The 13346-nt window shown below is 41.5% G+C and overlaps 1 protein-coding gene across 2 annotated transcripts in view; it reads right to left on the minus strand.

The window, feature by feature from the left end:
• Positions 1 to 1022: 1022 nt before the first annotated feature.
• The window catches only part of TXN2 (thioredoxin 2), a 408927-nt gene continuing 396603 nt past the window's right edge, over positions 1023 to 13346 (minus strand). For both annotated transcript variants that reach the window (XM_044075328.1, XM_044075329.1), the window contains exon 4: positions 1023 to 3022. In XM_044075328.1, the coding sequence (XP_043931263.1) occupies positions 2906 to 3022 (117 nt within the window). In that variant the 3' untranslated portion in view covers positions 1023 to 2905. The remainder of the gene's footprint in view (positions 3023 to 13346) is intronic.

Below are 13346 nucleotides of genomic sequence, written 5' to 3' on the forward strand. Positions count from 1 at the left end.
CCTCCACTGAAAATGGGCTCACCTAGGCCCAGTGGACTTTCCCGGTAAACAAATGCAATAAATAAATAAATATTAGTTGGTACTTAGCCCAATTTAAATTTAAAGGGTCCTACACACTACTTTGCATAAATGATTTCACAATTCCCATCTTTTTTTTAATTTACTTAGCTACAAGATAAGAACGTGAGGCAAACTAGCAAATGAATGTCATTTAATGCACATCACTCACTTGGACGACTAGGATAAACAAAGTGACTGGAATTCAATTTCAGAAGCTTACACTCAGACATGAAAATGGACACAGAAAGCATCTGTTGCCAGCTGAGCTATAAAAGAAATAATGTGCAATGATGGCTCTTTTTCCTTATGGGAAGGGCTGGGGGATCCAACAAACAGAGGCACTGAGCAGAGGGCTAATGAAAACAGACACTTTTACATGCGGAAGGCAAATAAACGATAGCATCAACACCACTTCTGCTTGTTCTTTACAGGGTTAATCCTGGTGGCAATTTCATTGCAACCAAAGTTAATCCACTACTATGGCAACCCCTTCCAACCCACATTAGCCACTAAGTTAGTACAGGATAGTTAGTTGACAAATATAGCCTGTGTTGGAAATCCGGGACTTTAGCCAAGGTTTAGTGTACATGGCTTGTCATCTTCCTACAGCACGAGATACAGTTTGCAAGTCAAAGTAAAAGGTAAACTAAACATTTAAAAAGCAATGCACCTCTTCCCCTTTCCTGCATATCCAAGACAAACAATGATTCTGAATTAAAGTCTCTAGTAAGAATAACTGACAACTGTGAAGACAAGCAAACAAACATGGCTACAATTGGCACTCACACATCTGTAAACTCTTAATGCTTCAGTTCCCTCTGGAAAAACTCTTGGCATAACTGAAATTAGGATGCATGCACTGGCCTAATTTTACTTCTTCACATGAAGTTTTCTATTCAAAACTTCTGATACTGGAAAAAAAAATCAAAGCTGGTACATTTAGTAAACAAGATGATACAAAATTATCCAAACTGTTAAACTTTTTTATTCAGTACACACAGCAGCTCTGGAGATGAGTAGAGAGGAAAACAAAAAGTATAAAACAAAGTATGCTTTGCAAAAAACATTCTGGAAAGGAACACAGCTACCTACAGTGTTCTGAACAGCCATTAGCCTTGTGGAATAAAAAATTTGTTACACCTTTTAAAGGGTATTTTATTGTTCCATCCTCACTCAACAAAGTGGAAGTGTCCATTATTCACCGTGTTTTCTAGAGATTCGAAATGAAACGTTTTTAAAACAGTCCAAGTGCATTAAAATAACAGAAAAATTCCTTGTCCTTTCAGTGGATTAACATAACGTGCCTGCACTGGTATGCTTCACACAATTCTTCATGCTGCTTCTGACTAGTTATAGCTAGTAGGAATGCCAGAAAGATAAGAGAACTATTCAGAGGTCAAGTAATAGCAGTCAGTTGGAACACTTCTAATGGTCTTTGAGAAAAAATAACAGAAGTGTCATTTAAGTAACTTACATATGTGAGCCTACAGTTTATTTGATAGCTTATTTTAGAAGAACAGCAGTTAAGGACAAGCTCATGAAACACAGTGAGCTGTGTGATTTACTAAAATGAACAAATCTGAAAGGCGGATTTGTCAAAAGCAGCAAATTAGTCTGAGCACAGACTACAGATATTAGCAGACAAATGAAAGAACAAGAGCATGTCATAACTAGGAGTTTAAACACAGCAAAAATGCAACTCTGCATCTCAGATGAACTTGACAAAATGTAAACAAATAAAAAAATACTCCGCTCACAACTGCCTTTCAAATAATTGGGATTTTTGATTACTGTCAAGTCAACACTGTCCATTATACATAAGACACAAAAGACTGGTACATATTTCATCATTTTTAAGATGCACCTACTCATGTTCAGATCTGTTGTGTTTTGTGGTTCTTACACTGGAAGACATAACAGAGGCATTCATCCAGTATACAAAAGTTTCCATATGACCAGTATTACATGACAACCAATATGCACTTTATGCTGCTATACTTCTTTCTGTTATGAAACAGTGCCACCTGCTGCCTGGACAGAAAAGATGAACACTAAGGAGTTACCCTAACCCCCATCCCCTCCACTGAAAAGCATAAGCTGTGCATCAAAACATTCTGAATGATAAACGTGATACAAAAGTGTGCCTTGCCTTCTTAACCAAACCAGTGAAGTAGAGGTTTAAAAGGAAGGCTACTGGATAGCAGCATGTAAGCTGGGAAACCAAAAAAAACAGATGGCACTCAAAAAATATTCTTGACAAACTAAACTAGACATACTAACAATCACATTTTAGTTAACAAAAATTTCAAACTAGATGTTGATCATGAGGATAATATACCCAAATACTTTACCATCTTTTTTTTTCAGTACCTGACACCCTTAAACAAAAGAAGGCAAGTATGTTCAGCATACATAGGTATCCTGTACATCAGGGCAAATATACAGAAAGTGACCAAAGAAAGGAAACCAGGACTACATAGCATATTAATTAATGGGCAGTTTTTTTTTTTTTTTACACATACAAATATGCTGATGTACTGCAACTCAGAAGATTATGCAGCATCTTAATTTATTGTGAAAAAACAAAGCTATTTTTGTACACACAAATATAAAGACATACTGCAACCCTGAAGTCCGACCAAGTAGTCACCTTTGCAACACTACACATATTTCAAGACCCTACACAATGTAAATACTGAAAAGCCCATCAATGGCAGATTAGTAAATGTACAGTTATGAAATGCTAAGAGAAAGGAAGTATTCGAGTGTAGTGTAAATCACAACATGCAAAATGTAGGCAACTGAAACAAACATGATCCTGGTATCCTTGCTTTTTTTTTCCTCCTCAACCACCAATCAACTTCCTGATGAAAGCCTCTAACTGATCTTCCTCTTTAACTCCAACAAACTTGTCCACGATATTTCCATTCTTCACTGCTATTACTGTTGGGACTGCAGAGACCTAGTAAGAAGACAATGTGCATTACAACTGAGGTTTAATTTTCAATGTTACAGCACAGCTTAGCAAGGTGGCATTATTACAAGTCATGTTACTAAACCCTTTGGGCCCCCATGTTTTTGATGTAGCCTATCACCTATTCTCCACCTTTTATTAAGATAATCAACATTTGGTAGAGAGGTACTGAAATGTGATCTCACATTTCAACAGTCTATCAATTCTGAACCAGAACTACTGTCACAAATAAGATTCATACTCTAGTCCAAACACAGGTCCTCTGACTTCTGAGTCAATGTTACAGCACAGCTTAGCAAGGTGGCATTATTACAAGTCATGTTACTAAACCCTTTGGGCCCCCATGTTTTTGATGTAGCCTATCACCTATTCTCCACCTTTTATTAAGATAATCAACATTTGGTAGAGAGGTACTGAAATGTGATCTCACATTTCAGCAGTCTATCAATTCTGAACCAGAACTACTGTCACAAATAAGATTCACACTCTAGTCCAAACACAGGTCCTCTGACTTCTGAGTCAGCATGAATGAGTAACCTTTCTAAACCAACACTCGTAGCCGGCCTTAGGCATAGGCCAACTAGGCGGCTGCCTAGGGCGTCGCTTTAGTAGGGGCACTTTTCCAGTATTTATTTGATGTAGGTAGACCAGGATGGGGGCACTGGGTGGTGTGGTGGGGGTGCCGTGGGGGCGAGGCCTTTTGCCTAGGGCACCAGTTGACCTAAGGCCACTCCTGTCAACACTTACAACGAATGTTTATTAAGCTGCTTATGTCTCTTATCAGCTAAATGGTCGCAGCTGATGCTCAATCAACTAAATATACACAAGGTAGGGTTTAGAAGAGATGCACAGTGGCTCAAAGATTAAGGTTTCTACTTCAGTTTCAGGATCCAGGGTTTACTCTTACATCTGGCTACTCGCTAAATGGAGGATAAACATGTTTCCCTCATGTTAACATGAGCTTCTCTTAGTGCTTCACTTTCAGCTCACTTCCCCGAACATGCCATTTAGGATGCATTTACTCTCATCTCTGTGGTCTGATCATGGTTGAAAGGTATCTAAATGAATTACTTCAGTTACCCAGTTAAAATTGAATTAAAGAGGTAGTGTTTTAGTGCAGCACACAGGATACTTGATAAGGGATAAGGCAAAAACAAAACAAAAATAGCATCATCTTCTTCCAAGCAGAAATGCCATTCAAGTAGAGCAGTCTTTGCTGAGGTATTATGGAACTTCTGCTTTCCTTGCCTACACTAATATCTAGGCGGACACTGAAGACCTGGCAAGGAATATGTCAGTGTAACTATTAACCTGACAAACAGCTTAAATAATATGGAGTTTCAAACTGAGCTTCTCTTTATGTTCTCCTCTTCCTCTCTATATTCTGCATTTTGCTGTTGGGGATCCACATGAGACTACATGAAATGCAATCTACCATTATCAGGAAACTGATCACCTACCAGGCTGCAATTCTCATCAGTGCCAAGTATGCACTATCCGAGTCCCTACTTAAAACTATTCAACCACAGCCTATTCACATGGTTTGTGCCTGATGAACAACCACCACAGTGAATCTCCTACATAAGGGTGGACCATCAACAAATCCAGATAATTATAGGCCCCTCAGCCTTATATGCAAAGACATAGAGCACATTACAGCAGAACTCATTTATGCAGACACAGGCAACTTAACTGAGCTAGACACCAATAAGCTTGTTTTGTGAAGGACAGGACCTGTCTTCTGAACCTAGTGTGATATCCCTCCATCTCTGGGTCAGTAATCAAGGAGCCACAATCCTCACCACTGGTACCAATGGGGGACGTTCACTGGGAGGATAACAGGTACACACACAGTATCACCAGATGCAGCTCTCTGAATCAACTACAATTTTCCTTAAGAGCACACGGGGAGCACAGTCAGTCTGGGGGCATTCTCCCTCTTTCTCCAGATACCAATAAGACTCCCCACTGGCACAGCTACAGAGTTGAGATCTCAGTTGAGTGTCCAAGCCAAGACCTCCAGCACCCTCTCTGTCCAACCAGTGCTTCATGTCCCTGCCCAAGTAGCTGACCCATACACTCTGAGATCTGATGTACAACACACACACCTGAGAAAGGCTGGCACAGGTTTACTAGCTGGGTCCCCTTCTGCCAAGACTATAAGGTAGTTATAACTGCCACTAGACATTCCTGCCAGCTACCTTAAGGCTCTTCCAAGGGAACCCAATATACGGAGTGAAATTAATATTAATACAAATGATAGTTTGGCCAACAGCAAGGCTATTAGGAATGGCTCAGGCAGTGTCACCAAATAAATATGCAAATACTCTCAAAACTTAAATATCTCTACAAAGATCAGCCACAATGAAAGGTTTAAATATATTTAATAATAAAAGAACAAGAAAATACTAAGTATATAGTCACAAGTGACATCAGAGTTCAAATCACAGGAAATATTTAAAACAGCATTTAAGGACAGGCTCAGACAAAGAAAAACAATATCTAAACTAAGCTTCACTATATTCTTGACAATCTAAGAGAATCACTAACCCCTACGCACTTAATAGAGCAAGGCAGATGATGTGGTGAATGGTCCTTCTTATTTTCAGGCCCAAGACAGAATACAGAATGTTCTCTCTCACTAAGAGGCTTCTCAAAATAATATCAAAACATTACCTCTGGGATAGCTTGCAGAATGTCATCACTTCTGGTCATCTGACTTCTAGTTCCCATGCAAACCCCCATTGCTGGCACCTGGCAGGATTTAGTATCTACCCATAAAAATACACACACCGGGGCTTTTGTTCAGATCTGTGGCAGACGCTGGAAGTCATAAAAGAATTTCATACATCCATGCTTCCAGATTAGCAATTAGTTCACCCCAAGGACAATACAGAAAGCTTCCTAGCACAGACTTTGCCTGGCTGCATCGAAACCCGTGAGATAGCATCTTTATGGCCTAGCTTATAAAGTGATTTAATTTTTGATACATTTTAAAGTCTGCTGGGTAATCTCTTGATTTCCAGTTTCCTCTGTTAAAACATATACATTTAAATCATTACAATACTGCATGTACATTTTTGTTCTCTTCAGTACGGCACATTGTGGATACATTTCAAACACAAGCAATTTACAAATATCTTTTCAGCACAGACATCTGTACAAATCAGTTTGATATACACATGACTTACAGTTCTAATAAATTTGTAACACAAACATATTGTATAAATCAGTTTGATATTCACAAATTACATATAATTATTTACAAAATTCCAGTTAGCTGTGCTGGCAGTACCTCCTATCGTCACACCTATAAGCTTCTTTGAAAAGGAGTACAGAGACTTTGTGGAGAGAGATCACTCAGTGCACACTGCTTTATCTCGAACAGGCCAATGATTTTGACACTATCCCTCACACTTGCACTGGTAGAAAACAGACAAATGCAATGTAAACCTCAGTGTTACCCTCTGTGTTGTAAATTGGCAATCCAACAGATCGCATGTTGTGCAAGTTGCTGGTATCCTCTAGGAATGTGAAGTTGCAAATAATGGGGTACTACAGGGATCAGTGATGGACCCTCTCCTGTTTGGCATTTGTCTTACAGAGATCTAATCCAATATTCCAGAAGTGTAGTTGACCCAGTCTGGTGAAAGCCATAAGCTGGGTACCATTATCTGCTCTTCTGTCTTTACTAAATAGTTCCAAAAGGGCTAGAATATGCAAGTGTACTGAAAAACTGTCTCAGGTTTAAAAAAAAAAAAGTGCAGCTCAGTAGCATTCGGCAAAAAAATAAAAAACTGTTCCTGTCTCATTGGTTATAAAATGTACTCCTCTTTAGACAAGCGCACTCATAAGAGATGTGGGTGCTTATGTGAATAAGTCTCAACATTCGATCATCATCATCAAGAAATCTTTCTATCTGTCCTAGTCAATTTCCAAGGGATTATCTTCAAAATCGAAAGTCATCCTGCCACTGTACTCTCCTTCCTTTATCAGACACATCACTGAACTGAATACATGTATAAATGAAAGCAAACTGCTCAACTACGAAACCCCAAAGATAACTTAGGAAAATTGAAAAGCATAAATCCTTCAACTATCAAGCTAGATTAGCACAACTTTCCCTAGAAGCTGCTTCAAGGTGACTTCTACCTTGATTATTGAGACATGAAAGAACCAATCCTATTTAATCGCATGCTTCCTTGCAAAATAGTGACTCGACAAACGCCAACACTAGAGACTTAAATCTACACAAATAAAGACAGACTTGCTGGACAGAAAGGTTCCTAAAGTACAGTTTTGTACCTACCACAAATGTAGATGTTCGAGTGTTCACACTGCTGCAGCCATTAAACTTGGGTTATCCTGCCGTCAGGCAGTCCCCGCAGTAGGCCAGAGTTCCAAAGTCTTGGTCCGGTGTCAGTTGCTGTTGTTTCTTCCCTGACGTCAGTGCGCCAGGGGTATACAAGATGCATCCAACACCATTTTCTTCAATTTTTCTTGCCCCAGATGTCAGGTGCCCCCAATAGGTAGGCAATACATATTGCTAATAAAAAATATACATATAAAATAAAAAGAATACCTTCAGTTACAAGCAAATACACCACAAAGGTTGCATACGATAGAAAGGTATAGATAAAGTCCAGCTAGTTCAGAGGGAATGGAGGGAGGGTAACCTGGACTGCAGCAGTGTGAACACTCGAACATCTACATTTATGGTAGGTACAAAACTGTACTATGTTCATCGTGTTACACTGCTGCAGCCATTACACATGGGTAGAATCCCAAAGCTAAGGTTGGGTAGCTGGTCTATAAAGAGTTAGGATTGGCTATGAGGCCCTGCAGAACTGCAGTGGCAAATCCTGCTCTGGATTTAGAGTAAAGAGGCAGGTGGTAATGCTTAGTAAAGGTGCGCACTTGCAGCCTCCAAAATTTCCTTGGTAGGTACTCGTCTGAGAAAGGCTGTTGAAGTGGCTGTTGCCCTGGTGGAATGTGGCCTAATGGTATTTGGACTGATTTTCCATGCTGTGTGTAGCAGTAATCAATACAGTGTCCTATCCATTTGGATATAGTCTGCTTTGAGATAGCCTTGCCCTGTGATCCTGCAGCATATGCTATAAACAGTTGCTCAGTTTTCCTGAAAGTTTTTGTTTTGTCCAAGTAGAAGCATAGCTGCCTGTGTATGTCCAAAGAATGCAGAAGTTTCTCCCCTTTATTCTGGGGGTTTTGATAAAAGGTTGGCAAATGGATGGTTTGGTTGAGAGCCACACTAGATATCACCTTTGGCATAAAGGTAAGGTCCTTAAAGAAACCCTGTCCTAATGAAAAATTATAAAAGGTTCCACTGCCATTAATGCCTGTAGCTCTGAGACTCTTCGTGCTGAAGTTACTGCCAGGAGCAGAGCTTTTTCCATGATAAAAATTTTAGATCGGCTATATTGGCTGGCTCAAAAGGTGGCAGGATCAGTTTTTCCAAAACTAAATTGAGGTCCCAAGTCGGTGTTGGTGCTCTCCGGGGCAGTCTTATGTTTTTAGCCCCTCTGAGGTACTGCTTTAGCAAGGCATGAGAGAATAAAGGAGGATCCGTGTTGTAATGTGCTGAAATGGCAGAGGCGTGGATCTTAACTGATGAGCACGATAGGCCTCTGTCCAGCATCTCGGTTAAGTATTGTAAAATCTGAGGAATGTTTGGAACAAGAGGGTCAAGGTTTTGAGCCTGGTTTCAGGCGCAGAATCTCTTCCATTTTTCTGAGCAAGCTTTCCTGGTGCTAGGCCTCCTGGCCTCCAAAATGGCATCCATAACAGCTTTAGAGAGAGGTGTTGCATGTTTGGCTAATGTATCTGACATGCAGTTAGGTTTAGGGTTTTGAGCTGACCATGCAGGATCTGATTGTTTTGTTGAGTCAGAAGGTGTGGAATTTGAGGCAAAATCCATGGTGGTCCTTGAGCCAAGTTCCTTAAGATAGGGTACCAGTGTTGGTGTGGCCAGTCTGCAGCAATCAGTATCATCTGTGTTTTTTCTTGTCTGGCTTTTAGAAGTACCTTTGAAAGGAGAGGCAGTGGCGGGAAGGCATAAACGTTTAGGTTTTTCCAGCTGAACAGGAGAGCATCCACTTTCCATGCTTGTTTGTGATAAGTCCTTGTGCAGAATTTTTGTAGTTGGCAATTCAGTGGGGAGGCAAAAAGATCTATGTCTGGGCATCCCTATTTTTGTGTTATCATGCTGAAGATTTGTGGATTCAACTTCCATTCGTGAGGGTCCATGATATTTCTGCTTAGATCGTCTGCCGGAGTATTTTTCTTTCCTGGCAGGAATTGTGCTTGCAGGTGAACTTGGTAAGTTAGAGCTGTGTTCCACAAGGTTATGGCTTGCCTGCACAGGGGATAAGAATGAGTTCCTCCTTGTTTGTTTATGTACCACATTACTGTGGTGTTGTCTGTCTTTAGTAGTAATTGTCCTGGATGCAGAAGGTCCTTGAAAGCTGTTAGGGCATTTTGAACAGCCAACATCTCTTTTTGATTGATGTGAAGATGCATCTGGTCTGTGGTCCACTTGCCCTGAATGCATTTTCCTGCCATGTGTGCTCCCCAGGCGTAATCCGAAGCATCTGTTGTTAGAGTTTGCCTGGCTGTTGGTTGGGTAAAAGGCTGACCCTTGTTTAGGTGACATGCCTGTGCCCACCATCAAAACTCCTGTTGTAGGCAGGGTATCACTGGTATTACTGCTTCTAAACTGTGAGAGTGCAAAAAGTCCATGTTGGGCGGCGCAGTGGTGCAGCAGTTAATGCTGTCGCCTCACAGCAAGAGGTTCTCTGGTTCAATTCTCGGCTGGGGTGCCTTCTGTGCAGAGTTTGCATGTTCTCCCTGCGTTCGCATGGGTTTCCTCCCACATTCTAAAGACATGCGTCTGGAGCATTTCTCCCCAGGCCTCCGCTGAAAACAGGATCTGTGGAACCTAGTCAGACTTTCCCGGTCAACAAATGTTAAATAATAAAAAATAAAAATAAAATGTAGGTACCATTGTAATTTCCTCATATGCAGTCTGGCCTATGGTATTAGTAGAATGCAGAATGCCATGAATCCCAGGGCCTGCAAAATTTTTGTAGGGAGATGGGACTTTTTTGCCAGTAATTGAAAATACTGAGTTAGTTGAACTTGTTTGTCTGGCATGAGGTAAGCCATCTGGGCCGTTGTATTTAAGCTGGCACCCAGGAATATAATCTGTTGAGAGGGCACTAGTTTTGACTTCCTTTCGTTTACTGTGTACCTTAGAGAAATTAGCAAACTTTTTACAAACGCCAGATGCTGTAGAAGAATGTCCTTTGTCTCTGCTTGAATGAAGCAGTCGTCCAGGTATGGATATATTTGAATTCCTTTTTGTCTGCAAAATGCAATTACTGGTGCCAGGCACTTTGTGAAGACCCTGGGTGCAGTAGATAAGCCAAAGGGCAGTGCACAGAATTGGTAGTGCATTGTACCAGCTTTGAATCGGCGGTATCTTCTGCAATTTTGCCTGATAGGGACATGCAGGTATGCCTCTTTGAGGTCCAGCGTAACAAGCCAAGCCTTCTTGCCCAGCATGGGTAGAAGCTGCTGTAATGTCAACATTTTGAATTTTGGAATATCCAGGTAAGTATTCAGAATTGAAAGGTCTAGTATGGGCCTCCAGGCTTTGTCCTTTCTGGGGACCAGGAAGAGTCTTGAGTAAAATCCTTGTCCTTGTTCCTGTTGTGGTACTTTCTGAATAGCTCTCATGTCCATGAGGGCTGAAATTTGTTTTTGTGCCTCTGCCCATTGATTTTGTGGCAGGTCTGGCATTCCGTTTAGCCCTGGTAAAGTATGAAAGTGGAACCTGTAACCTTGAGACACAATATTCAGAACCCATTTGTCTTGGGTGATTGCTTGCCAGTTTTGAGAAAAAAAGTGCTAGTTTTCCCCCTAAGGGGGCTTTCCAAAAGGGACGTGCTTGGCGTACGAAGGGGAAAGTCATTGTGACTGTTTCCTGTAAGGTTGAGATTTGTCCTCATCTCCTTTTGGGGTTGAGGTGCCCCACTGTCGTTGTCTGTTTGAGCCTTGGGGTTGAGATCTGCCTCTTGGGCATCTGTATCTGCCTCTCTGTGACCTGTCTGACACTGGAAAGGACCAATTCTTTGTTGGCCAATTTCTGCTAAACCGAGGTGGCTGTACCTGTAAGAAATCCTTGACTGTTTGCATAGATTTAGCTTTATCCTCCATTTTCTTTAACACCTCTTCTGCCTTAACACCAAACAAGGTATCATGCTGTAAAGGAGCATCCAATAATTTTGCCTTAACATGATCAGGTAAACTCTGTTCTTTTAACCAAGCATGCCTTCAAATCACAGAACCCGTAACTGTGGCTCTGCAAGAGGCCTCTAAAGAATCAAAACCACATTGCAGAGTATGTTTTCCCACCTGTTCAACTGCATGCAATAAACCTTGCATTTCTTTACAATCAGGAGCTTCTGAGCTTGCAAGCATTTTCTGTTTTAACTGAGCCATTAAATATTGTTGGTACTTAAGCATGTCAAACTGGAAATTTAAAGCTCTTACTGCCAAGGTTGCAGAAGTGTATACTTTCTTCTCTCATCTATCCAAAGCTCTGGAATCTCTATCAGAGGGTACTGGATTTTTTGCAATGGAAGCCTTAACCCCTTTTGGACCCTGGGAAATAGTTTCTGGATTTGCAGAAAGGTTTTTGTAAAGAAACTTGTGAGAGTCAGGGGCTCTATAGTACCTGTCTGGCTCGGCTGGAGCAGGGGGCAAAGAGTCAGGAGATAAGCTGGATTCAGAGAACACATCATCCACAATGTCTAGCACAGGCGGGATTAGCCAGTGGCCTGTGCTGAGGCAATAAAAGGAAATCCCTGAGCCTCTTCTTGGATTCTGAGTAATCCTGACTTTCCCAATGGAAATGCTCCCTCATGGTATGTAAAGTTTCCCCAAAAGAATAATCCTCAGGAGAAGAGGCTGAAGGGATAGATTCTTCAGCATCAGAGTCCTCATAGGGGGGGTAGAGAGTATCCCTGGTCTGAAGAGGAATCAGGGGAAATGGAAACCTGATCAGAGGAATCATAGTTTGTACTCCTGCCTAGGCCTTTTCTCAGGAGGGGGATGGGAACCCCTGATTAGAGTAATGAGGTCTTCGACCATTTTAAGCATCTGTTTCTTAGGCAAGGAGGACTGTCCAGGAGAATGCTGTACTTGTTTCTTTGTCTTTAATGGCACCTTTGTCTTGGCTGTTGATTTAATGGTAAGTTTTGAAGGTCTGAAAACACCCTCAGAAGCCTGCTCAGGGGCTCCAGACCCATCTGAGGGATTAGTTTCCGTAGGCCCAATACCTTGAGTTTCCAGAGGCCTAGTTGTCTCCACGTGGGAGTCGGACACGGCCTGTGGCTCTGAGGTAGCGGGTGTCAGGGGCTACAAAAGTGCCTCACTTAGAACCGGCGACTGGTCTAGAAGAGGTTTCGTCTGTTTTGGACCTCGGATGCCTGTCTTTATCCGTGTCTTTGCATTTTTTTGGTATTGAGGTCGTCGGTTGATCCGACGGCATGGTATAATTGAACCTTCAGCCAAAGTAGTGCAAAGCAAAATCGAAACGTCTTTTTATAGTGCATTTGTTAAATCTAGCACAAAACCGACAACTAGTGACGTCGTGATCAGGGCCTAGGCATGGAATGCACTAAGAGTGGAAGTCCTTATGACGTACTTGCTTCCCACAAGAAATACAATTATTAACTTTTTCTGACATCGGTCTGAGGTAAGAAAAAAGTTTCCCCAACTGGGTACTTAGCTTTATTGAAGACTTCGGATCTGAAATACGACTTCGAAAATCTCAGGAGTTGGCTGACCGGCACTTGCGAAATGCTTCTGCTTCGGGCACCGCGCGGCAAGAAAGACTGGTGAAAATGGCGTCGGATGCATCTTATATACCCCTGGCGCACTGACGTCAGGGAAGAAGCGACAGCAACCAACGCCGGACCAAGACTTTGGAACTCTGGCAGACTGCGGGACAACCTGACGGCAGGATAACCAAGTGTAATGACTGCAGCAGTGTAACACGATGAACATCTGAATATATTTCCCAGACTATTGAGTAAGTTACCACTACAGGTCAAACAAAGTACTACTTTGACTATCTTTACAGATGATCTTGATTACTGGCAGTATAAACCTAAATTTACAACAGGACTGTCACATATAACCCCGCTCAATTTGGGAGATGAGCACTATTAAATGCATGAAAACAGAAGCACAAATGTACAGTTGTGTAAGAACTTACCATAACAGTAGA

The sequence above is a fragment of the Protopterus annectens genome, chromosome 1.part1 (assembly GCF_019279795.1).
Source record: "Protopterus annectens isolate FY-2018-M chromosome 1.part1, PAN1.0, whole genome shotgun sequence".
Lineage (NCBI taxonomy): Eukaryota > Metazoa > Chordata > Ceratodontiformes > Protopteridae > Protopterus > Protopterus annectens.